This window comes from Leptosomus discolor, chromosome 11, assembly GCF_034619465.1.
Source record: "Leptosomus discolor isolate bLepDis1 chromosome 11, bLepDis1.hap2, whole genome shotgun sequence".
In the NCBI taxonomy this organism is placed as follows: Eukaryota; Metazoa; Chordata; class Aves; order Leptosomiformes; family Leptosomidae; genus Leptosomus; species Leptosomus discolor.
Window position 1 is genome coordinate 17,459,358 of NC_141401.1, and position 24,522 is coordinate 17,483,879.

The 24,522-nt window shown below is 53.1% G+C and overlaps 1 protein-coding gene across 1 annotated transcript in view; it reads left to right on the plus strand.

Annotated features, from left to right (window-relative positions):
- Positions 1 to 2,469: 2,469 nt before the first annotated feature.
- Positions 2,470 to 24,522, plus strand: part of ZNF609 (zinc finger protein 609) — a 59,222-nt gene continuing 37,169 nt past the window's right edge. The window contains exon 1 of the mRNA XM_086471488.1: positions 2,470 to 3,238. Coding sequence (XP_086327614.1) covers positions 2,492 to 3,238 — 747 coding nt within the window. The 5' untranslated portion in view covers positions 2,470 to 2,491. The remainder of the gene's footprint in view (positions 3,239 to 24,522) is intronic.

Genomic DNA, 24,522 nt, shown 5'->3' on the forward strand with positions numbered 1-24,522 from the left:
CTCTCTAATCGCCAGGGACCCAGCGGACTTCTGGGCTCCTTCTTCCTTTTGTTGTGGTAGGAATTGGCAAAGGCTGCTGCTGTTTGCATAGTTTCAGACCAAAGCCCCGCTCATCTGCTCTCCTTATTTCATACATATAAATAATATTTATGTATATGTATGCGTGTATGTATATATGCACTTAAAACAGCAAGGCAAGTTCCCTGGTGTGAGCTGAGAGCTGGCCAAGCTGGCTTCATGGAGGCTTTGCGTGGAGTGGGTGATGCTGTGCCTGTTGCAATACAACCCTGTGGATTGTTTGTCGCCTTCCTGCGAGTGCCAGGCTAAATTCTTCTCCGTTTGTCCCTCTGATCTGAGCTGGCCATGGCCCTTTGCGTGCTCCAACCTTGGGCGGGCAGCTCTTGGAGTTGGAGGCTGAGCCCCTCCGGTAGCTTGTGTGTTGGTTGTGTGCAGCAGCGCCCTGTCCACGAGCCCTGTCTGATGAGGTTGTGGCTGGACATTGGGCCTCAACTTTGGGCGGGGAAGGGGCTGTTACCACCTAAAAATCTGGTTCATCCACCTTGTTACCAGCTTTGCCCATCTGGACAAAGGAATCGGTGTGGGTCCGCAGCACAAAGGGCGCTGGCTGTGGCACCACACGCCGGCCGGGGAGGTCTACGCCGTGCAGAGATGGGATGGTTGCTGCCCATCGCCAGCCCTGTCGGTGGTTTGAGGAGAGGCAGGTTGGTGGGGTTGGGCTGGATGCCCTGGCTCAGGGCTGGGGAGTGGGTGCTGGGGCAGGAGGAGGAAGAGGAGGAGGAGGAGGCGGTGACAGAAACATACAGGGCAGCTTTGGGAAGCCATTAGTGACTCTGGTGCACAAAGTGATCTCCTGATTTGGCACTTTTTCTGCTGCTGAAATGAGAGGTCAGTGCTTTTCATTTCCAGCTTGCATGCTAGCCCCTGGCTCCTGGGGTTAAAAATCTTTGTAATGACCTGTCAGAGCGCGGATTATTAGCTGTACAGAGCTGAGGATGCTGTGGAGAGCAGATGGAAAATGGTCTGGCTGTGGCAGCCTGTCTGATGAAAGAATCCCTGGCATTTTTACAGTGTTTGCATCTCTGGAAACGCACCATGAAGCTGCTTTCCAGGCTCCTGCCTGCTGGGGTTTGAAGAAATTTGTGTGTATGTGTGGTGGTTGAGGGTTGGTTTTTTTTTTTTTTCACCTTCCTTTCTCATTTCTCTTTAAGTCACCTGTTTTTGAAGTGTTGCTCATAAATAGTACCAGGAGCTGGCAGGCCTGGAGCTTGATGGGGAAGGGGAGGACAGTGCTGCTGGAGAGGAACTTCATCCAAATGGGTGGTCAAGGATTTCAGGATTTCTTAAGAGATCTGGAGAGCGGGCGGCTGGGGCCAAGTAGCTGGCTGGGTGGCTGCTGAGAAGAAGCTGTTTCATGTGTTAATTATGTCTCCTCAGTGTAATTGCCACCAGCTAATCTCAGCGAGTGACTCCTGGCGCTTTTTCAGGTTGCATGGGGGTGTCTTTTTTTTGTTCCCCCCACCCTGTTGCTGCCTCCAGGGATGCGGCAGTGTAGAATGCAGCTGAGAGCGGGAAGGGCGAGGGCCTGGGAAGCTGGGAGAAGAAATTTTGGGCTAGCCAGGGTCGGCTACGGTGGGGGCAGGTAGGGCTGATCCCCTTCTTCCCAGTTAAGACCAGGTACCTGTGCAATGTCTCTTGGTTTCCCATCATTCGAAGCTTGCTACATGGCTCATTGTGCTGGAGGTGACGGTGGTTTAACATCCTAAAGCCGAGTGCCGTGTTGCGCTGCCTGGAGGCGCAGGATGGAAGCCCTGCGCTTCCTGCTGTGCTCTGGCCTTCAGCAACCACTCTGGCGCGTCCCAAGTGTCACAGGCACTCTGAAGCTTGGGATTGATTTCCCACCAAGGCACTCGACTTCCCCGGCGAGTGGCTCTCGTTCCTTGCAGCGAGGCTGGCGCAGAGAGGAGCCCTCCCCCCCAGGTGGCATCGGTAGGAGAGGAATCAATCCTCTCTCCCAGGGGCAGCGCTCGATAATTCAGAGGGAAATGGCGAGCGGGGAAACGTGTGAGTAATGTCTTGTTGGAGCTGAGAGCCGTGACCTGCCAGGGCTGGTATTGATCGAGGGACTGGTGCCAGATGGCTGCTGCTGTGGGGACGGCTGAGGAGCAGCCCCCAGCCCAGGGGAGGGTGGCAGGAGGATGCTGCTTTGGGCCGTACAGTGGGGGGAGGTTGGGGGCTTTCACCCTGCCCAGGACCTCTCCTACCTGCACATCTGGCTGCCGATGAAGGCAGATCTGCCTGCCCGGGGCTGGGGCTCTTCAAGTGTAACCCTGTTCTCTTTGCTCTCCCTTCCAGCAGCGATGCCGTCACCTGGGCAGACCTGGACTGCTGGAAGCCCCCCGAGGAAGTAGGTGACCCCCAGGGCGTGGAGGCGGGGAAGAGCCTTGAACCGTGAGGGGCCGTTAACTCTAAGATGTCCTTGAGCAGTGGAGCTTCCGGAGGGAAAGGAATCGATGCGAACCCGGTTGAGACGTACGACAGTGGGGATGAGTGGGACATTGGTGTAGGGAATCTCATCATTGACCTGGACGCTGATTTGGAGAAGGATCAGCAGAAATTGGAAATGTCGGGCTCCAAAGAGGTGGGGCTCCCGGCACCCAATGCGGTGGCAACCCTACCGGATAACATCAAGTTTGTGAGCCCAGTGCCGGGCCCGCAAGGCAAGGAAGGCAAATCTAAGTCGAAAAGGAGCAAGAGTGGCAAGGACAGTGGCAAGCCAACCCCAGGGACCTCCTTGTTCACTCCCAGCGAGGGAGCTGGTGGTAAGAAGGAGGCTCAAGGACGCTCTGGGGACGGTGCGAACTCAGGCGGCTTGGTGCCTGCCGTCACCCCGAAGGGCTCGGAGAAATCGGCCAAGGCGTCTCGCAGTGTGGCCGGCTCCAAGAAGGAGAAGGAGGGCGGCTCATCCAAAAGCAAAAAGGAAAGGAGTGAGGGTGCGGGGACTGCGACGGAGAAGGAGCCCAGTGTGCTGCAGCCCCTGGCCCTCGCAGTGAGGGTGGGACAGTATGATGGGGGCCAGGGGACAGAGCCTGCTGCTGCCGAGCAGCTTGGGAGTATAGCTATTGACACGGGAGCTGCGCTCAATCCCTTGGGAGTTAAGTCAGAGCTGGAGGATGGGGAAAGTGAGTGCCGGCAGCTGAAAAAGGTGAAGTCGGAGAAGGTAAGAAAGCTGTCGGGCTGCGGGTGGAGGTGGCATTGCCACTCGGCTCTGGTGGTTATTCCTGCGCCAGTGTGGATGACGAGGAAGCGGGAGCTTACGGCGGGACTATGTGTCTTGTACTGTTGGGGGCCAGCCTGGTTCTGGTGTGAAGACTGTTTGGCCGTATGGTGTGCCGGGGTCTGGACGTGGCAATGGGAGGGCACCGGTCAAGCTGGGCCTGGCTTCTGGGAGCTGTGCAGCAGCAAACTGCCTGCAGTCACTGCACGTCAGGGTACCCTCCTGCTGTACCCTTGGGGATTTGGTTTCTTTGGTGCTGTGGCTGTGCTGAGTGGGTCCAAGCCTCTCTGGCTCCTGTTGCTCTGTGGGACGAGCCTGGGCTGGCGGTGAAGGTGATGTCCTGGTCCTGTGCCTGATACAGCTCCCAACAGGACGGGGCAGTGTCTGTTGGCTGCCATGCTTTGCTTCCTGGTGGCTTCACCTTGCGTGTCAAAGCTCCGTGCAGCTCTCAGAGGAATTTATTTCTCTCTGGTTGCATCATTTGCAGAGAAGGAGACCTTAACGTGTTAGTAAATGTGGGATCTGTGTGGGTGTGCGGGCAAGCAGAAGGTACAAGGTTGACAGGAGTTACCGCCTCGTTTCTTGGTCTGCCGTTGGTATGTGGGCTTTGTCCCACTTGTGGTGACGCTCTGCCTTGGGCCAACGGGTTGCTGTGGGTGTGCTTTTTTTTTTTACGTGTCGCTCCTCTGCTAACATGCAGCAGTGATGCTGAGACGGCGAAGCTGCTCTTCCAGGTCACCAGGGCCATGAAAAGCTCCACCAGCAGCACGTGCCGACGGGGTGAATGGCTGTCTGGCCATCTGAGCGGCATTTGGTTCTGGGTGCCTGTGCAGCCATTTCTGGCTACAGCAGCTGGAGAGGCAGCTCGGTTAGCTTGTTTCTTAGTAATTGCAGTGGCTGATGTGATTTCTGTGGGCGGATGGGGGAAGACTTTGAGTGCGTGGAGTCTTCACGCTTGGCGCAGAAGCTCCTCTGCGCAAGCTGCACGCGTGGTGTCGCCGCTCGGTGCCTGTGAAGCCACACGTTTGCTGAACACGGAGTGAGCATCACGAGTGCGTCTGTTTGGGGTGGCTCAGCCCTGTTGCTGTCAACACGTGCTGGGATGTCGGGAGAGTGGCTGGGGGGTATCGAGGTGTGCGTCGCCGTGTTTGCAGACGGTGGCTCCCGAGGAGGATTTCTGCTTTATTGTGGGTGTCACGGGGCTGAGCACAGGGAAGGGATGGGTGGGGAGTGCTCAGTGGATTTGGGAGAGTTGCTGAGACCAGTGAGATGTTGGGTAGATTTTTTTTTTTTCCATCTGCAAAAAGATAGAGCACATAGGGAGAGAAGGGGGGGTGGGGATGGTCGGCAATGGGGTGGCTCTGGGAGAAGAGCTGCTGAGTAGGTTGGTGCTTCCTCCACTTGAGAGGAAGACTCCTGACTGGGGCAGGTGACTGAAGCCTGTAAAATTAAGGAGTGGTGTGGAGACGACGTGTTGTTTCCTTGTCCTTTCTGGCAGCAGAACCAGAGTGAATGAAACCAGGAAGAGGAGCAGATGCTCTTTTGCATGATGGACTTGAATGCTACTGCAAAAAACTGTGGATGCTGAAAGTTCACTGATGCTCTGGGGCACCTGGGTGTGTTTGTGGAGGAGGAACTCATCGGGGTGGTATACAGGGCAATATCTTTTTCGTTTGGGAAAAGCCTGAGGAGGGCTGGAGCTTGGGAAGTGGTTTGGGAAATATCTCAACATGCTTGGCTGTTATGTTCCTTCATAGCCATCTGCTGCTGGCTGCTGTCGAAGCCAGCACAGGAGCTGGCTGGACCTTTGGTCGTACCCTGCATGGATTTTCCTGTGTTTTTACTGTTAAGGATTTATTTCTTTCACTGATGCAGCTGCAGAAACCCTCTGCAGGTAGAAACGCCAAAGAGAGGTGGCGATTATGAAGACAGGGACCGAACATCATGGACCTTGACAGGCTGGAGGAGAGGGTCCATGTGAACCTCATGAAGTTCCAACAGGGCTGAGTGCAAGGTCCTGTGCCTGGGTTGGGCCCATCCCCACTATCAGTGCAGGCTAGGGGTGAATGGATGGAGAGCAGCCCTGTGGAGAAAGAGCTGGGGATACTGGTGGGTGACAAATTGGACATTGTCTGGCACTGTGCCCTTGCAGCCTGGAAAGTCAGTCGCACCCTGGGCTGCATCAGAAGCAGTGTGGCCAGCAGGTCGAGGGAGGTGATGCTCCCCCTTTACTCTGCTCTGGTGAGACACCTCCGCCCACCACACTGGTGTACTGCATCCCGTTCTGGGGTCCCCAGCACAGGAAAGACATGGACCTGCTCAAGTGGGTTCAGATGAGGGTCATGAAAACAATCAGAGGGCTGATGCACCTTTGCTATGGAGAGAGGCTGATGGAGTTGGGGTTGTGCAGCCTGGAGAAGAATAGCCTCCAGGGAGACCTTAGAGCAGCCTTTCAATATATAAAGGGGCTTGTAAAAAAGACGGAGAGAGACTTTTTAACAGTGCCTATAGTGACAGGACAAGGGGCAACAGTTTTAAGCTGAAAGAGGGTAGATTTAGAGTAAATATTAGGACGAAGTGTTCTACGATGAGGGTGGTGAGACACTGGCACAGGCTGCCCAGAGAAGCTGTGGCTGCCCCCTCCCTGGCAGTGTTCAAGACCAGGTTGGACGGGGCTTGGAGCAACCTGGTGTAGTGGAAGGTGTCCCTGCCCATGGCAGGGGGTTGGACTAGGTCGTTTTTGACGGTCCCTTCCAACCCAAACTGTTCTGTCACTTCCGTACAGATACCCTGTGAGGATGGTTCTGCCATTTTACTTGTCCAGATTTGGGTACAACCACATTGATGAAGACTCAGCCTGGAGGGTTGAGCTACGTTTTGAGGAGTGATTTAAGACCTGGATCTGCAGGAAAATACCACGTTTGTGCTCAGGAGGTTTTGTCAGCCTCTTGAGGGCAGCTGGATGGCTTTCTTTGGGTTGGGAAAGCCGTGGGAGAGAAGAAAAGTGTCTGTATGGCAAGGGGTGCGAAAGAAGTTGTATTTCTCGAGGAAGAGCCTGAGGATGGTTTGAAGGCTGGGGCAGGGTGGACGACGGAGGGGATGAGATGGAGGTGGGCAGTGGCATTGGGCTCTTCCCGTGTCCTGATGGCAGCAGAGATGCTCCGAAAATGGCATGTGGAGTCTGAAGGACAAGTGAAGAGCAGAGGTACATGCTGGCTGTGGGAGGGCAGCTTCTCCAGGGAGTGCGTTGCGGGGACCAAGGCGATGGGTTCCTGGAGCCCTGGGGACAAACCTTGCCTGGGAAGTGAGAAACTTGCTCAGACTGAAACAGGAACGGCCAACAATGTGACTCAGCCCAACCTTTGGTCTCCAGCAGTTTGTCCTCTGCTTAACCCTGTGCTGCTCCTGCTTCCATTTTGGGCAGGGAGGCTGGTCTCTATCTGGGGATGAAGAAAGAGAGATCATCTCTCCCTCCACCGGCTGCAGCCTGGGGTAGATGACCTTCCCCATACATACATGCATGCTGAGCAGTCAGCCTCCAGCCAGGAGGCTTTATTGTATTTCCTTGGCTGGATTAAAGAGCACTTTAGCAGCGAGTATTTTTCCTTGATAAGGTGCTTCGGTGTCACAGTCAGTTTGCTGTTTGCCCCTCCTTCTGCTTTTGTACTCTTTAAGTATCTCACTGTGAGGTTTTGCAGCCCTCCAGTCCTTGTTGGATGTAGGAAAGAGCTTTGCTTTGGGTTTTTTCAGACACCCTTTCAGGTCAGCAGGTGCTTGAGCTGGCATGGTGTCCGTGGCCGAGATCACCCTTGTTCCTGTGTCTGACATCGCAGCGATGGAGCCTGTGGACATGGCCCGTCGACTCGATGGGACATGTTTTGCTGCTGTGACGCCATGGCTCCTCTGGTCGCTCCTTCCCAGGGTGAAGCCTCAGGAAGCCAATATCCCAAACGCCCTTTTTCTAGGTGCGTACCTTGGCCGTATCCTCCCATTGCAGCATGCCCTGGCTTGTTACATACCCTCCTCGAACCTGATGCCACTGGTGTGTTGGGACACAAGTGATAACTTTGCCAGGGATAGGGCTGATCGTGGTGAAACCTGTTGGCAGTAACCCTGCTGAGACCTTCTAGGGTCTCTGGGGTGGGCTGAGCACCTAGCACAGGTTTGCCTCAGGCTGTGGTTCGGTGCCTGGGCAGCTCCTTGCACCAGCCCATGCTGCTGGAGCCCCAAAAGATGTTTGGTGGGGGAGGGGGGAGGGGGCAGGCAGAAGTGGGAGCTTAATACCTCTTGCAGCAGGGAGAGAAACAAGTCTGCGCTGATGCACCCATGTCCGGAGCGTGTGGACCAACAACCGGGTCCGTGCCCAGCTTGGTGGGCAGCAAGCCATGGGTCGTTTGGGACGGCTGGACCGAGCTGGGGTTTGGTTGGGGGGGGCACTGGTGTTCGGGAGGGAACGGCTGCTCTCGGCGAGCAGCCATGCTCAGCAAAATGGCCGTGCACGGAGGAGAAGCGCCGGCCGGGCTCGGTAAGCCTGTTCTCGCCGCCTGCCCCGCCGGCTGCGTTCCTGTGGCCAAGCTTGCCCCGGGGGCCGTTTGCTGGGGTGGTGGGCGCTTCCTTGCCGCCTCGCTGCCTGCACCGTTGCCCCTGCGCCCTGCTTGCTCCTCGGCGGGCTGGCCTGGGGATGTTAAGCATTAAACAAAAGAGCCTCCCAGCTCTTGGCTGCCGCTCGGGCTTTGTTTTGATTGAGAGGTTGTTCAGCAGGAGGAGGGCTTTTTTTTTTTTTTTTTTTCCTTCCCTCCTCTTCTGACGAGCGTCCAGATGCGACGCTGCTGCAAACAAGGGAAAGGCAAACAGAAGCCGCTGGAGACTCTGCTCTTCTGAAAAGCCTCTCTGGGTCACGTGTGCTGCGGTTTCGGGCAGCGAGGAGGGTGGATTCGGTCGTGTCCCTCTGCAGGAGAGGGGGTAGAAGCCACCAGTGCATTTTTTGCCCTAAATTTTTGCCCCCAAACACAGTGTGGTTATGCCCTGCATGTGCTCCGAGCAGAGATCCCCTGCTATGAGTGGCCTGATGGTGAGGGGACGTTATAAGGTGGGGGACACTGCTGCGGCCAGGCCCCGAAGCTGCTGTGAAAATACACTTCTGTGGGAGGACAGTGTGGTGTTGGAGGTGGTGCTCAAGCAGTGTCTGGGAGGTCAGATGGCAGTGGAGGAAGTGGGGCGGCTGTACCACACTAGTGGCAGCTGCCAAAAGAGAAATACTCCCAAAGATACATCCCTGGGCTCTCCCTGCTGCTGCTGTCTTGTCTGGCAGTTTACAATGTGGCTTTGGTGTCATCTGTGCAGAACTTCTTCCCCTGAATCCAGAGAAGCAGACCTGCATGGTGTCTTCAGCGCTGTTGCTACAGTTGTGACCATCCCAGCGTGACCAGGATGTGGGATGACCCCCAGGTGCCAGGTGTCCCCCACCCATTAATGCTTTACCTGGAATCAAAGCATAGTTGCCTTTTCTTTTCTTTTTTTTTTTTTTAGCTATTGTTGGTGGGAGGGATGATGTTTGGTGGTGGATGGAGTGGTGAGGGTTGGGGTGAAGGGATGGTTGAGTGACTCCAGCTTGAAGAGGTGAGATCTTTGTAGAAGGCAGTAGCTCTGCTAGGTCCAAGACCAACAGGAGATGGCCTTAGACTCTTAGGGATGTTTTGGTATGTTAGATATTCCATTTGCTTCCAGCTTTGCACCTCAAAGAGAGACTGATGCTCTGTGTAGAGCCTGGAGACCACCATGAGCTTGGCCTCAGCCTGATTGTGGAGGCAGCTTCTTGCAAATGGCTGTGGAGATGTGGCCGCTAATCCTGTGCTGCTGCTTTACGTTGTCCTGCTGGTGGGTATAAAGGGCTCCAGCTCTGCTGTGGCCTCTTCTGTCACGCTCCTTGCTGTCCCTTAGTGCTTGTCCTCTTCTCCTGTGCTAGCTGGTGGTGGTACCAGAACAGCAGCGCAGCTGATTCATGTTGCTCAGTGCTTCCAGCTCTGCTGTCTGTGCATCCTTTTAGGACTTGATCTCACGCCCCCAACCAGCAGCTCTTTGTGCCTTGCTGCCATACAAAACGGTTCAAATGTGGTGTGACCAGTGAGCCCTCCAAGAAATGCCATGGGACCGGGGAGCCACCATGCTGAGGGCTTAAGCCCTCTGCATGCCGAGCGCCTTCTGTGCTTGCAAAACACACCAAAACGGGTTTTCCCACACCAAATGTCAGGATGTTTGATATAAGGCTTTGACAAAACCCAAGCTGCTCTGTCCCAAGATCCCCATCGAGGTGAGGATGAAGAGGGCTCTTCTGTGTTTGAGATGGTGGTTTGGGAAGCTGAGTCGCTTGATGTGGGGCAATGCCAGGACAGGGCGTTGCAGGCTGGCCCCAGCCTTGTGCTTCAAAGAGATGCTTGCAATTTTGACCCAGGTGTGATGGGTAGTGCCCAGCATGGGTTTTGTGTCTTATGGCCAGAGTTTGGGTGGAGAAACTCCCAATGGAGGTGTTTTGGTGAAAACAATTTGTGCTTTACAGCCCCTCCAAACCTTGCTCTGACCATCCCTTCGGAGCTGGCATTAGCCCTGTACTTTGTTTCCCCAGGGATTTTTAGGGCACATGGGAAGCCCAGTGCTTGGGGTAAGGAGCCATTTGTACCAAAAACTCCGGGCAGAAGCTGTTTTCCTGCCATCCTAGTGCTGTTTCCCACCCCTTTCTCCGCAGGATTTGGCTCTTCGCAGGGAACGGCAGCCAGAGCAGCATTGGCAACTCAAGGAAGTGGGGGGTGTGTGTGGGGGTGTGTGTGTGTGTGCAGGCAGCTGCTGGCTCTTGCCTGATGCTCTCGCCGTGGTTTCTTTTCTCCAGCCACGCTGGAATCGGCCGCCTCCAGAGCTGCTGACAGGGCTGTGTTGGGAGGCCTTGGGAATTACACTGCTCGTTTCCTTATCGTCCCCGGACCTGCCGCCCGGAGCCTTCTGCTCTAGGAACAAGGCAAGAAGGGGGCATGCAGCCAACATGTGTCAAGAGCTACAAAGGAGGAAATTGGCCTCGTTCACTTAAAACCATGGGGTTAGTCTTTGAGTTTTGGCTCCTGCTGAGAGGTTATTTATATGTGGGCTTTTTTTTTTTTTTTAATAACCGCTAGATGTAGAAGGCTGGGAGTTTCAGCTGATCCCACCTCTGAAGGTTTTATAAAGGAAGAATTGCGTCTCTCCCTGTTTGCTTTCCTGGCTGGCAGCGTTAGGAAGGACTAGTTAAGGGGTGAGTTAGTCTTGATGCCTGACCCGTCGGCATTGCTGTGTCCCCTTTAATGAGTCGTCGTGCTGAAACGCAGCCCCATCTCCGCTGCAGCGGGAAGCAGGACCTGCGGCTCCCTGTCGAGGACATGGTGGTAGGAAACAGAGCTGTGCTGGGAAAGCGGAGAAAACATCTCCCTGTTCCTGAAGCACAAGAGTGGAATGACAACGTGCTAACGAGGAGGCTGACAGAGGGGGGATGGCTCCTTCTCGACAGGGTCCGTGCACCTCTTCTTGGCACGAGTGAGCTGCAAGTCTGCTTCCCCGATGCTTTGATTAGAGATTTTGATGAAAAGGCTGGCGGGTGATTGATCGTGCTGACTCACGGACCCGGTTTCGCCTCCAATGGAGATGGTAACTGCTTGAGAAGGGTCAGATTTTGAGGCTAACCGCCTCGGGTAGACTCTCTCGTGTTTGTTGCTTTCCTTCCAGGCTGGTGGTGGCTGCTTATTAGCCTAATGACCCCAGTTACCCAGCACCATTTATCTGCCTCAGTGAGATTTCTTTAAAGGAAGATTCGCGCGTCTTGAGCGCCGCGCGACCCCGAAGGCTTCAAAACCTGGCGAGCTGCTCCCGCGGCCATGCCGGGGAGCTGATGCGGGGGGAGTGTGCCAGGAATAACCTGCTAATGAGCAAAGCTGCTCCTCCACCTGGCACCCAGGGAGGCCGCTGGAAAGGGCTGTGGAGCAAAGCGCTGCCTATTTTTCCCTTCCTCTGCTTTTAAAGGCCAGCTTGTGGGTGATTCCCCTGCCTTCTCCCTGTTTGCGGCAGGCACGGCATCTTCTGTGCCGCTGCTTTCCTGATGTTTGCCTTGCAAACACGGCGCTGCGTTGCTATGCTGCTGATCTTGAGGATGCTTGGGGCTGGAGCTGTGAAGTCCATCTTCCCTGTGAGTCCTTGTGTGCAGGCAACCTCGGAGATGGTCTGAGTGAGAGGACGCCCAAATATTCAGAGCTGGGAGCACCCCTGTGCAGGATAAAGGGCAGCTGGTGATTGCAGTGGACTTTTTGTTGTGACTTCTTGTGATGTTCCTACCTTGTGGTGATCAATGTCTGGAGCTTGAGCCCTCATCAGGGTGCAAGAGGACAGCCACCCCAGCTCTCGTAGATGTTGAGCCAGCAGCTGGAGGAGTTGCAGAGCTGGGGAGAGCAGTCCAGGGCTGGAAAGAAGCTGTGGGGCTCTGAAATGATTTAAAGCTACCAGCAGCCTGATGATATGTTGTATTTGGTGACAACATCTGCTCAAGATATTCCTGTCCCTGTTACTCATTCCTGCCCACGGACCAGATCAGGGAACTGATCTGATGTAAATAAACGCACTCAGCGTTTTCTAGGGTGAGCTCAGGTTGCGGGCTGGCATGGGTGGGTAAGTGGTGTGCTGTGCTGCTGGGATGGACGGGGTCACGGGCAGTGGTGATGCTCCCTGAGCCTGGAGGAGGGGGGTGCCTTTGCTCGGGTGATGCTGTGGTGTAAGGGACTGGGGGCTCTGCCCGGCCACCAGCCTCTTGCAGGGCCTGTGGTGACTTTGGCCAGCACCTCTTGTCCCTGGAGGGCACATGATGCCTGTGCCGTCCATCTCTCCTCCTCCCATGCCCCCAGTCTTGTTCCCAGCCAGCTGAACAGTGACAGCTCCATCCCAGCGTGCTACAGACAGGATAAATCCCTTTGCAGGAAGACATTAGCCACAAAGCTTTTATACAGTGTGATAATTGTACGCTCTTATATCTGCTGATGTTTCCCCTGTGCTTGACGCTGAAATTGGTTTAAAACTTGGTAAGTGTCTAGATTTATTTTAAAATATTGTCTGGCCCTTGTTCACTTGGGGTCTCTTGAAGCATGCCATGATAAATAATGCAGAGAGCACGCCTGCTTTGCAGGCTTAAGCTTTAATTCTGGTTGTGACATGGAGGTCACCACATTTTATGTCCCATCAACGGGACGGGGTGCGATACAACTTAAAAGCGCTTTTCATCTGGTGTAAAAGGAGCAAGAAGACCTGTTGGGGCTTTTGGCTGCCCTTGATGTGAACGCTGGAGCCTCCGTGCCTCAGTTTCCCCTGTCCTCTGCAGGAATCAGATGCTCCCCTGTTAGGCCCAAGCGTGGACTTTGTCGGCAAGAGCACCCGAGGTGCTCCGTGTGAAGAAGGCACCATCACAGCTACAAATCCTGTGGATGTGGTGGTGTGGCTTTTTTTTTTTTTTTTTTTTCCCAAGCTAGAAAGTAATTTCATTCCGGGAAGCTCGCTCCCTCAATTAGCTATGTAAATGCAATGTTGTGATTTTTTTTTTTCCCCAGGTGCTATGCAAATGAATGCTGTTCCCAGACTCCCCCCGCTCGCCCCCGCATCCCTCCCTCCCGTCATTGGGATGCAGGTACGCTGCCTCCTGCGCTGGGAACGGCCCCGCTCATCTGTTTAACAGATGGATGTGGCTCGTTCCGGAGTGAACTGTGTGCTGTACGGCTGGTGGCTGCTGTCCTCGGGCTCAGCCCTTGAAAGAGGACCCTGGAGCTGGGGCTTGGTCCTGGGTTCAAGCCCATTGCCAGCTGGGCTGGAGGAGGGAGAGCTGCATCTGGTGGCAGCTCGTCCATGGATGGTGACAAGTGGAGGCATAGGGTGTGTTGTTCAAAGGAGCTCCCCTGGGGAGGGTATCCTGAAAATAATTGGTTCTGCTAACGCTGGTGGTGGTACCGGGGTGCTGCATCACCGGTGTGGTGCGGTGAAGGGGCTGCGACGTCCCTGTGGTCCCACACTGAGCACGGCGCATGCAGAGAGCTGCGTCTAATGTGACTATACCGGCTCCAAGCGAGTATTTCCAGCTGGCGCTGTCCTGCCAGCTCGGGATCCCGACCCACCCTCCCTGGCAGCACACACAGCCCCAGATCTCCGCTCCCTTGTCCCCTTGACCCACCACAGCGTAGGTGAGAGAGGCCCTTTGCAAGGAGAAGGGAGCAATGGGAGGGAAGAGAGGACGTCAGTGCTGGAGCTGAGCTCCAGCGATCGAGCGGGGAAGGGAGGCTTGGAAGAACAGGAAAGAGCCGGGGCCAGGCCATGTGTGCTCGGGGGCCCGGGGAGATCGCTTTTGAAGGCTGAAAAGGATCCTGTAAGGGGAGGATGGCTGGGCGCCAGTCAGCTCTTTGAGGTGGTAACTAAGTCATCAAGAAGTGCTAGCGTGTGCTGGCGAAGTCTCTCCTGTCCGGGCGTTGGGGAGACGAGCAGATCTATAGGATGCCTTGTAAGTAGAACAACATTTTAGGGTTTTGAGCGCTGTTTGCTGTTCTGTGGCTTGGAGGGGAGGAACGCAACCATGTATATATATCACAGAGCTGAGTGATTTGCTAACAGGAAGGTTTCTTTTTTTGCTTAGCATTAACATTTCAAGGTACAGGAACTCTTCAGGTATTTAGTGTTTTATGGTCTTCCAGACTGGCTATTAATACTCTGCTTTGTGTACAGAGTGAAGGGAGCTGGAGGGGCTGAGCTTTGAATGTCCCTTTGAAGGAAACCAGCCTTTTGGTAGAAACCTTAAGGCCATGAGCTGAGCCTATCTTAGCTGCCCTGACCTGGGGGAAGAGTTAAAGCCCCTTGCTAGCGGGGTGAGCGGGTGGTTCATCTCCCAGGCCATGCTCTGCAGGGACTGGATCTTGCATCAAAAAACCAAAGGCTGCATGTGAAGCCATCCTCTGGTGTAAGAGTGACCGAATGTGCCATGGCTTTGCTGGATTGCTGCCTGGTTTGTTTGTGGAGGAGCCACTTCCCTGGAAAAGGCTCTGCATTTGAGGGGCTCACAGCCTGTGCTCCTCTCTGCTCCATCCTACAGACCAAGGAAATGGGAGCTGCTTGTGTCCTCCGTGACAGATAACTCAACGGTAGCTAATGGTGGCTTGGACCAGCTTGTGTCCTGTCCACGTGGTCTCTGTAAGTAGGTTCAGCATTTACCTGTTCCCCCAAGGGCGTGAGGAGGTTCATGGCATTAAAAAATGGAAATTTGGGGATTTCCAGGCTATGTACTCAACAATAGTGCCCTGGCTCCTGACAGGAGCACCTCCCTTTGTGGGGCACTTCAAAGGTGGAAGACATGGTGGAGAGGGCAGCAGCAGATCTGGTTCTGGTTTTTCTTGTGTGAACAGAGGCTGTTTGGGGTTCCCGTTGCACCACCTCTGTACGCAGTGCTCCCAGTGTGCTTGAGCCTTGGGGTCAAATGCTTCTGCCTTCCTGCAGGGAAGGGGCTCTCCCTGTCCGCTCTTGGCTGGGAGAAGAGGATGAGTGAGATGCACCACATCTTTGTGGCATCCTGATGGTCTCCAGCCTTTGGCCACAGGAACAAGAGTGACCAGACTTGCAGGTGCCTGTTGTTTCTGGGCAAGAAACCAACAGCTTAATCCTGCAGGCCACCAAAGCAGCCAGATTTTCTGGTCAGATCCTAGGCTGGTACCACAAAGAGCCTGTGATGAGAGGATGGCTCCTCTTTTGAAGACACCATCATGAAACAGAGCATGTAGAGTTGGGGCACGGGACCAGGGTTTTGGTAAATTGGCCATTTCTGGGCATGGAGACCTATATTACTGTGCTGTGCTTTGCTCCTTACCCACTGCTCTGCCATTGTGCATTGCCCAAAAGCCTTTGGGAACCATTGTCTCTGGTCAACTCGTTTCAAATGTGGCACTAAAGCAGCACCTGGTGGGAAGTGCCTCGGCGGCGCATGTTGACTGAGCGATTCCAGCCTCCTGGCAGTCAGCAAGGCTGCTAAAACCCAGCCTCCTCTGGGAGCTGATGGCCTGATATGGGAGATGGTGAGAGGGTCGCTTTCAGTTTCCCATTGATCCTAATGAGCTGGTGTGGGAGACTCAGATGGCCTGGCTGTGTCGGTGGCTGTTAGCTCCAGCAGTCAGTGCTGTGCTTAGGTCTGCTTTACTTTTCAGTTCTAGGAAATTGAATAAGGAGAAAACCACTTAGGAGGATTTTAATCAGAATTTGGCAGAAGAACTTAAGGAAACCCAAGAAATATTCTGGTAACTGTGCTTTGCCTCTTCCACTCATCAGCAATCTCGGCGCAAAGATGGGGCCGTGGCTTGGATGGGTTGAGTGTCTTCTGGACCATTTAATGCAATCACATTAGTGTTTCTGCCCCCGTGCCCTGGGCTGGGTAAGAGAAGGGAGAAAATAAGCCTTCTTCAATGTGCTGGAGATTTGCTGTTAGCTGGAAATGAGGCAGAGTCCTCTGGGAGCAGTTGATGAAAGTTGTCCCACACCTGCTGGAGATGGCCAGTGTGGCTCTGGAGGAGAAGATTGCTTAATTGATAGTAATAGTAGCCTTGCAGATTGGGGTAGTAGTGTGATATGGTTGGATGTATTCAAGAAGTTGACCTTGACAGGCTGAAGGAGAGGGCCCATGTGAACCTCATGAAGTTCCAGCAGAGCCAAGTGCAAGGTCCTGCGCCTGGGTCAGGGCAATCCCTGCTACAGTGCAGGCTGGAGGGTGAGAGCAGCCCTGTGGAGAAAGAGCTGGGGATACTGGTGGGTGACAAATTGGACATTGTCTGGCACTGTGCCCTTGCAGCCTGGAAGGCCAGTCGCATCCGGGGCTACATCCAAAGAAGCATGGCCAGCAGGTTGAGGGAGGTAACGCTTCCCCTCTACTCCACTGTCATGAGGCTTCACCTGGAGTACGGCATCCAGCTCTGAGGTGCCCAGTGCAAGAAAGACGTGGGCCTGCAGGTCCAGAGGAGGGCCGTGAAAATGGTCCGAGGGCTGGAACACCTCTGCTATGGAGAAAGGCTGAGAGATTTGAGGTGGTTCAGTTGGAGAGGCTCCATGGAGACCTTATTTTGTGGCCTTTCAATATATAAAGGGGGCTTATAAAACAGATCTGTAGTGACAGGACAAGGGTCAACTGTTTTTCAACGGAAAGAGGGTAGATTTAGATTGGAAATAAGGAAGAAGTGTTTTATGATGAGGGCGGTGAGGCACTGGCACAGGCTGCCCAGAGAAGCTGTGGCTGCCCCCTCCCTGGCAGTGCTCAAGGCCAGGTTGGACAGGGCTTGGAGCAACCTGGTCTAGTGGAAGGTGTCCCTGCCCATGGCAGGGGGTTGGACTAGATGGTCTTTGATGGTCCCTTCCAACCCAAACCGTTCTGTGATTCTGTGTTGTTGATGGTACTGGTAAATGCTGTTGCGAGTGAGAAATGCTGGTGTGAGGTTCAAAGCCCTGGTGGGTGACATCTGGGTTCAAAGTGCGGCATGCGTGAGGGATGTCTCCTTGCTTACACAAACGTGTTGCTGTGATGGGAGATTAATTTCATCTCTCCAGAGCCTCGCTTAGAGCTGATGGTGTGAGTTTCTTGTAACATCTTCTCAAAGTTTCTCATGATGGGGTTTGGCTCGGTTGTAACCCCTTCTGTAAACTGTTATTTTGGAAAATTTGATTACAAATCTGTTGAGTGATATGAGTAGCTTGACCATTTGGGAGAAGGAGAGCTGCAGGAGCAGTTCTTGCTTGCGTGTCCTGCAGGTGGATAACCCAAACCAGCTTTTATTTTCCAATTCCAGGCGAGGGGAGCATGTAGTTTTGGTTTACGAGTGTGGGCCTGGCGCTGCTGAGCAGAAACACCCCAAAGTTGTGTTTATTTGTAAAAGGCTCTTCAAGACTGCATTTTACCATTGCTTTTTGTTTTATTGATATTCCAGCATCTGGACTGTTTTCCTAAACGCGCTTTCATCCAAGAAGAGGTTAAGGGAGTGAGAACTGTTCTGATAAAGCTGCCAAAAATAATCTTTGCTTGGGACTAAGTACTGCTCTCAGGACTTTCTCTTGTAAAACAATTTGTGGGTGAGCACAGTGAACAACCCTAGGAAGATCCCAAATGCTCCAGCTGGTCGTTCTTGTTGGGGGTTATAGGACTATAAATTCTCTGTGGAGAGTGTTTGAGTTTGTCACGTGCTGTGTGAGATGATCTAATAGCGTTCAGGGAAGTTGCAGGAAATTGTGGTTGAGCTGACCAAATCCTTGAGAGGATGGATCTGCATGCACGTGGTCAGGTTGATGGAAACAGTCTGGAACCAGCTGATGGACACATCAGTCTTCCTCGCTCCCTGCAATGAATTGCTTTTTCTCCTTCAGGATGACATCTGGTCCTGCGACAAGCTGATGTAACAAGCCCAATAGCTGGCATAGCTTTAGGTGTTGAGGGCGCAATGGTGACAATGCGATATGGAGATCTTTGAGGTATGGTATGAAGAGCCATCTGAAGAGTAGTTGGTGCAGCATTGGAGTTGAGTGTTTGGCTCTCGGCACCCGAGAAGCGCAGAGCTAAGCTGAGCGCAGCAGCCTTAACTCTGCCCCCTTCGTCATGCTCCTTCTGGCAGTGTTTTCGCTAAAATCACACGTCCGTATGCTGTGACTTTGTTTGGCAACTTGTGCAGTGAAAAGGAGCTACACTTCTTCCTTGATGAGACGTGTAGGTATACGTGGCATGTGTTCTCCAAAGTTGCGTGGCCATGAAGCGAAATATGGTTTTGATGCCATCTGCTTCATAGGGGGCAGAGTTTGATCTGTTGGAAGAAGCTTAATGTGCTCCCCTGGCTTGCATGGGATCCAGCCCTGGCTTTGTGCTGTACTGTGCCTATCCCAAGGGACCCCGGATTGGTTGTATTGGGTCAGCTCAGTTAATTCACAATTAATTGAGTACAGGCAACTCTTAAGGTGCTGATAAGAAAAGCGTACTTGTAGGAGGACTTTCTTCTGAACCTCTTGGTTGATGGCTTGCACTATCCCTTGAAGCCTTAGGGTTCTTGTTTTGTAGGTGGGACTTTCCTGGTGAGAACACTGGTGGCTGTCATGTCCCATTGGGTAATACGCAAAGCCAGGCTTTGAGCGTGCCACTGCTCGAGTTCATTTAAAACAGCCAGCGGCTTTGGAGGGAGCAGGAGCAAAAGTGAGTGCAACCAGAGGCCACAGAGTATTGAAGTCATGACTGATAGCCTTGGCTCCATAAACAGTTTTGATACTAACTTGTGGGAGTCGTATTGGTGGGACAGCATGTCCCTTCTCAGGGGTTTCTCTTGGCTCGAGAAACAGGAACTCTGGAAGGCACCATCAGGCTTGGTGGCTCTGCCTGAAGAGCTCCTCAAAGTCCTGGGATGGCTGAATGCATCCACACTGGCCAGGAGCCATGCTGGCTTCTGCCTGGAGTTTTGGGGAGTGGGGCAGGATGAGGAGCCTGGCTCTGGAGACTCACTGGAGGACTCTAGCTGGCTCGTAACCCAACGGGGCTGAAAGCAGCCTCCCTTCCATCTGGGCAAAGAATTTGTAGGGGCTTAATTGACCTGTCCTGGTGCTGGGCTGTAATGCTGTTCCAGTGTCAGATTTATTGCTATTGGCAGGCAGTTGCCTGAGCGCCTGGGACAGCTTCTGCAGCTGGTGCGTTCCCAGTGGGGCAAATGCTGCTTGCTTTTTCTGGTCCAAAATTAAAATCTCAGCCCAAGGTTGCTTGTTAGGCTTTTTTTTTTTATATATATTATTTGAATGTCCAATACTGCAGGTCTTCATCTTGTTCCTTATGGAGAGGCGATCATGCTGTGCGTATTTTTGAGTGAAGTGTCATCAGTTTAGTGAAGATATTGGTTCTCTCTCTTACTCAGACCCTCTCTGCATGGGGGGAAGGAGTCTTTTATGTGTGTATATCTTTCATGAGCACATTAGCAGTATGTGGCCAGGGCTTCGCATGCTTTTCTGGGCAATTTGCAGCGTGGTGGTATTTTCCTGGGAAGAAGTAGCTGCTGGAGCAGAGCTGCCTGGGCTTCACCTTGCAGAGGAGCTGCTTTTTTTGCAGGGAGGACAGGGGGCCTACCTTGGGCTTGCAGCTTGAACTAAAGGATCATCCTTGAATCATAGCAGGATGTGGGATGCTGACATGTTGATGTGAGCGGACTACCTAGGGAAGTTGAGCTTGGCTCTGGAAGGTGGTCATTTCAGACCGGTGATGTCTTACTCTGCAGGTCTTTACCCCAACATCCAAGCCTGTCTTCTTGTTGCTGGCTGCTTCAGCACCTCTGCCATTCCGTCCTGTTGTCCTTGTGGGGGAAGCAAGGGAGCTGGAGGAGCTGGGTCTGGTTCCACCCTTGGTCTCAGTAGTATCTGACTTGCAAAGCCCTTCAGTTGGGTGGTGCTTTAAGAGCCTCCTGTGCTTGAGCTGATGCTCAGCATGCAGATTTCGTGTGGAGGTGTTGGATTGGAAGTCACTGGTAAAGGAGGCAGGCCAGCTATGTAAAACGCTCCCTCGAGCAAGGCAACCTGTTCCAGGTGGCCCTGCTTGAGCCGGGGGTTGGACCAGATGGTCTCCAGAGGTTCCTTTCAGCCTTAGCCATTCTGTGATTCTTTCATGTGCCCCAGTGGTTCCTCACTGGCAAGGCCTCCCACCAAAGCCAGCTCACACGTGAAGGCAGCGGTGTCAGGATGTGGGTGCACGCTGAAGCTTACCTGCGTCTCAAGATGTTGCTCTCTTCTAAGCCAGATGTGAAGAATAGTGACCAGTGCCCTGGACAAGCAAAGCTTCATTTCATGCCATTTGGTAAACCGCAGCTGTGCTGACCAGCTTAATTGTCCCCAAATGAAAGTTTGTATTTTCTTGCACCTTTGTCCTTTAAGAGTCAAGTTGTCCTGGATGACTGGCAGAGATGTGATGTCCTGCCATACTCCCTGCTGCCCAGGAGAAGACCACAGCCATGGTCTTCCTACTTGATGGCTCCTACCTGGAGAAGCGAATGCGGTGCGTGAGGACAGGAGGCAGCGTTGGGGTTTTGTTCTGTTTTGGGATCTCCAGTCTTGCCTGTTGTCCTGAACCGCTTTCAGCCCAACCGTGTTTCAGGATACAGCTCTCTGGACACAGCAGATGTTTGGGTATGATCTCTTGGACGATGGGAGGTCTCAGAGGAGAGCTTCCCCACACAAAGCTCAGCCTAAGATTGGGCATGTGAAGTTTCCTGCCTGCTTGCGTGGTCATCGGAGCTTCACTGCTATGCCAGGAGGTGTCCTGCCTGCTCCTGGCCACCTCTTCCCACACTGATGCTCCAGGGTTTGTGCAGCCATGTGGGGAACTGGGTCAGGGAAATGATCCAATTAAAAGCTATGCCGAGCAACATCAAAAGCAGGTTTTAACGAGGCAGTTTCCCAACACTGCAGAAATGCTTGCGTTGGTAAAAGAGGACTTTGGGCCAGGGTAGGAACGGGCAGCCATGGATGGAACGTGGTGGAATGGCTGCTGCTTGTGGTGGTGCTGGTCCATGAAGACTTGCTGAATGTGGTCTGTGTCAGAAGGCAACCATAGGGACAACAAACTGGACTGCTGCTGGGATTCTGGCTGGCGAGCCTTCGTTTTCTTCCCGGACAGTCCAGTCTTGCTTCCCTGGCAGCTGGGTTGATGTTTCAAGGCTGCCGTGACTCATGGAGAGCCTCCTCACCACATTTCCAGTAGGCTCCTTCTCTCCCAAGGGTGCAGCGCGAAGGGCTGTGGGCACAAGAGGGGAATGCCAGAGCTGCACCGCACCCATACCCAGCCTCGCTGCCTGCGGTGAGGGGGGTTGCCTTCAGTAATCCTGACTAATCCTTTAATCTGTATCAACACTGATAGGTATTAAAGCATCAGATAAGGTTCAGACTATGGCTTGGAGCTCAGCGATATCCCCACCCTCTTCCAGCTAAATCTGTGCTGATTGCGCTTTCTCTTAAGGGGACCGTGCTTGATTGCCGAGCAGCTGGAGTGGGTTGAGAGGGTGGATTAGCTGCTCCTGGCTGGAGCATGCCCTTGTTGCTGGGCTTCAGCTTGCCAGACGAGTCTATTGATCCGTCTACGCATGTTCCTGGTGACCAGCATCCCATGCTTGCTGGAAGAACCTCTCTGGTTGGGTGTTCCTCTGATGATCTGGAGCAGATCTGCCACTTCCTGCTTTTTGTCTGTTACATCCACCTGGATATAAGCCTGATTTAGCAGTAAACACTTTATGAAGCTCTTAGGCAATAAATGTGAAGCTTTCCTGGATCAGCCAGTGCTGCTGATCTGCAGTTCCTTTCTGCCTACTGCTCTGTAGCAGGATTTCCCTCCTACCCCACATCCAGACTAGGACTCCCACTGCCACATCCTTCTCCTCCAGGCCTTCTGCACTCTCTTCTTTTTGGGTATCTTTACTTATGACTGAGGTCTGTGATGTTCTTACTTGTACAGAACCTAGGCAACTATGGTTCCCTGAATGATCCAGTACTGTGAAGGTAGGACTCCAGAACTGGCTGTCCCATGTTTAGTGGGCAGCAAATGAAGGTTGTTAATGTTGGGAAGAGCAGCTTCTGGTCAAGTTTACTGTGCAAAGCAACCTGTCCACCTTGTTTTTGTCATCACAGGCTCATCCCCCCTTTCCCTGTCCTCTTCCAGCTTCTCCCCATGCTCATGGGATTGCTCCGAGTCTGCCACCGGTTCCCTCATCAGCAAAGCCATGGTTAATCCTTCCTTTAAATCCTTTAAGCTGTCAGCAAACAACCCACTTCTTTAAACTTCTAGCACGCAAGCTTGGCTGGGACAGAGCCTGGCTCACAACCCCAAGGTTATATTTTTGTTCCCAGATCATCAGCTCCCAGTTCCATTTTTGGCTGGCACTGGAGGCTCTGCTGTGGAGCAATGGGTGGCTCACTTGTGTGTGGCCTGCAGTGATATATCCTAGGTGTAAAAATATTCAGGTTCTTAATTGCCTAATGACAGGTTCCTAGTGTGTCATGTTGTTTGAAGTCGCAGGTGAAGATTGGTTGCTTAGATTCAACACGGCTGAGGTCTCACCTCTGAGGAGCTTCCTGTCCCATGGGGCGGTGTGTGTTGGCCCTGCTTCTGGTCTATGTTTACTGGACATGCAGCTGGTGGGGCCAAAATGGGCTAAAAAACTAGAATAAAGCTTTTTCTATAGGCATGCTCTCCTCTCTGAACCAGAACCCTCCAATTTTTGTGTAGCTGTTTCACTCTGAGCAATGATGATGTTGCATTGACAGTTTGGCTCTTCCAGATTTGTTTATTCCTTCAAAACACAAGGCTGTGTTGTTTCGGGCTGTATTTTCATTGGTGATTGGGTTAGGTGCTTCAGTTGTTGCATGTCTTCTTTGGGAGGATCTCTGAATATCCCCCCTGCCCCCCTTGGAAAACTGGCATCCACTAAGGCATTCGGTAGAACCCATGGGAACAAGAAACTGCTGAGTGCTTCTCAACCTGTGTGTCTTCAGTTTCTCTCTTGTGTGATTTGATTTCTCTTTTAAAACTCTGGATGAAATACACTTCGGAAGTGATGGGATTTGCGTTGCACTTGCTCTCTAGGGCTGTCAAACAAGCACCGCAAACCTTTTCCCACTCTTGATTCCAGGGGGAGCAAAGGCTCCAAGACGCCCTGAGGAGTATTGAATGGCATCTTGCTGCAGAGTGGCTGCGTCTGGGGATTACTCGGTAAAACAGAAGGAAGGAAAAAAGGTTAATACAGTGTTGACGGCCGGCAGCTCCAGAAGCTTGTGTCCTTCAAGCTGCGACTGTTCAGCTTGGCGACTCTCGGCTGGCTTAGGTGCAGGTGGTTCTCAGCTTATCCCTCCAGTCTGGCAGAGGAACCGGGATTTGTAGGAAATACTGTCGTAAATTTGAATTTCTGAAAAACAGATTTCTTAAAATCGATTTAAAAAAAAAAATAATCAATGACAGCAGTGTGCTTATTATTATGGGCTAATTGCAAAAGCCATGTGTCTTGTGAGAGTGGACCTATGAACACCCTCTTTTTGCACAGGCTGTTTTGCTGCTTGCTCCTCGCTTGGCCGTGCAGGAGAAGGGGCTGCTTAACTCCATGTTTAGGCAGCGTCGCACCGGAGCAGCCAGCCCTGCCTCCAAAGCCTGTAACGCTGCAAAAACCCTGGGGCTGAATTTGGGGTGAGTCGAGGTGGGAGAACACCCACGGGCAGGTGGCGGGCAGCTGCAGAGCGGCTCCCATGAGCAATGCTCCTGCCTGCTGGTTGTCATCACTCTTTCCAGGAGCTCAAGGGAGGATCAGCCTCCAGGCATTACATGCTTTCACGCAGGCTGATGTGCTTGCTCACCTACCACCGGCAAGCATAGGCTTGAACAAAAGCCGGTTGCCTGCATCTGTGTGGTTGTGGGGGTTTTTTTTTGCCTTTTTTGTCTTGTTGTTTTTTTTTTGGTTTTTTTTTTTTTTTTGCAAACAAGCTGGGTGATCTCGGCTTGGCTGTTGGCACTGTGTCTTGCAGCATATGACAGATAATCAGCCTGGCTCCCCGCCCACGGAGGAGGCGAGGCTCCTATCGATATGTGACCTGGAAAGGCATGTTGGCTTTATAAATCACTGCCTGCTGCTGCTGGTGTTTCGCTCCTCTCTCTTGGCAAATTCAATATCCGCCACAAAGCTACTGATCGCTCCTTGCCGCTGGGCGAGCGTGCTGCCTGCGATCGGAGTCTGTCCATGGCAAGGAGGCAGGGCAGGCCGCCCTTCCCGTCCGCTCTCCTCTTTTAATGTGGGTTCTCAAGGGATGAGCAGAGAAAGTAACTCAGATAAACTGCAGGCTGGAGGCATGGCTCGCCCCTCTGCTTGCACTCCTTGCGACAGGGAAGACGTCTCCGCACCAGCACTGCTGCCCAACCCCAACTGACAGCCTAAATCTTTAAAAGCCAAGGATTGGTGGGTGAAGGATGTTTTTCGTGTAGGAAAGCTTGGGTTTCAGGTAGTTGTCCAGTGCTCAGCCTTGGGGTGCATCAGGTTTTCAGCTCATAGAGGTTAGACTGCACCAAGTCTCCACTGATCTGCTGCAATCAGTCATGAACTGCTCTGGGAGCAACCAGGTGCTGGAAATGGGGTCTACACCTCTGATCTTTTTTTCTAGAAACAGTGAAA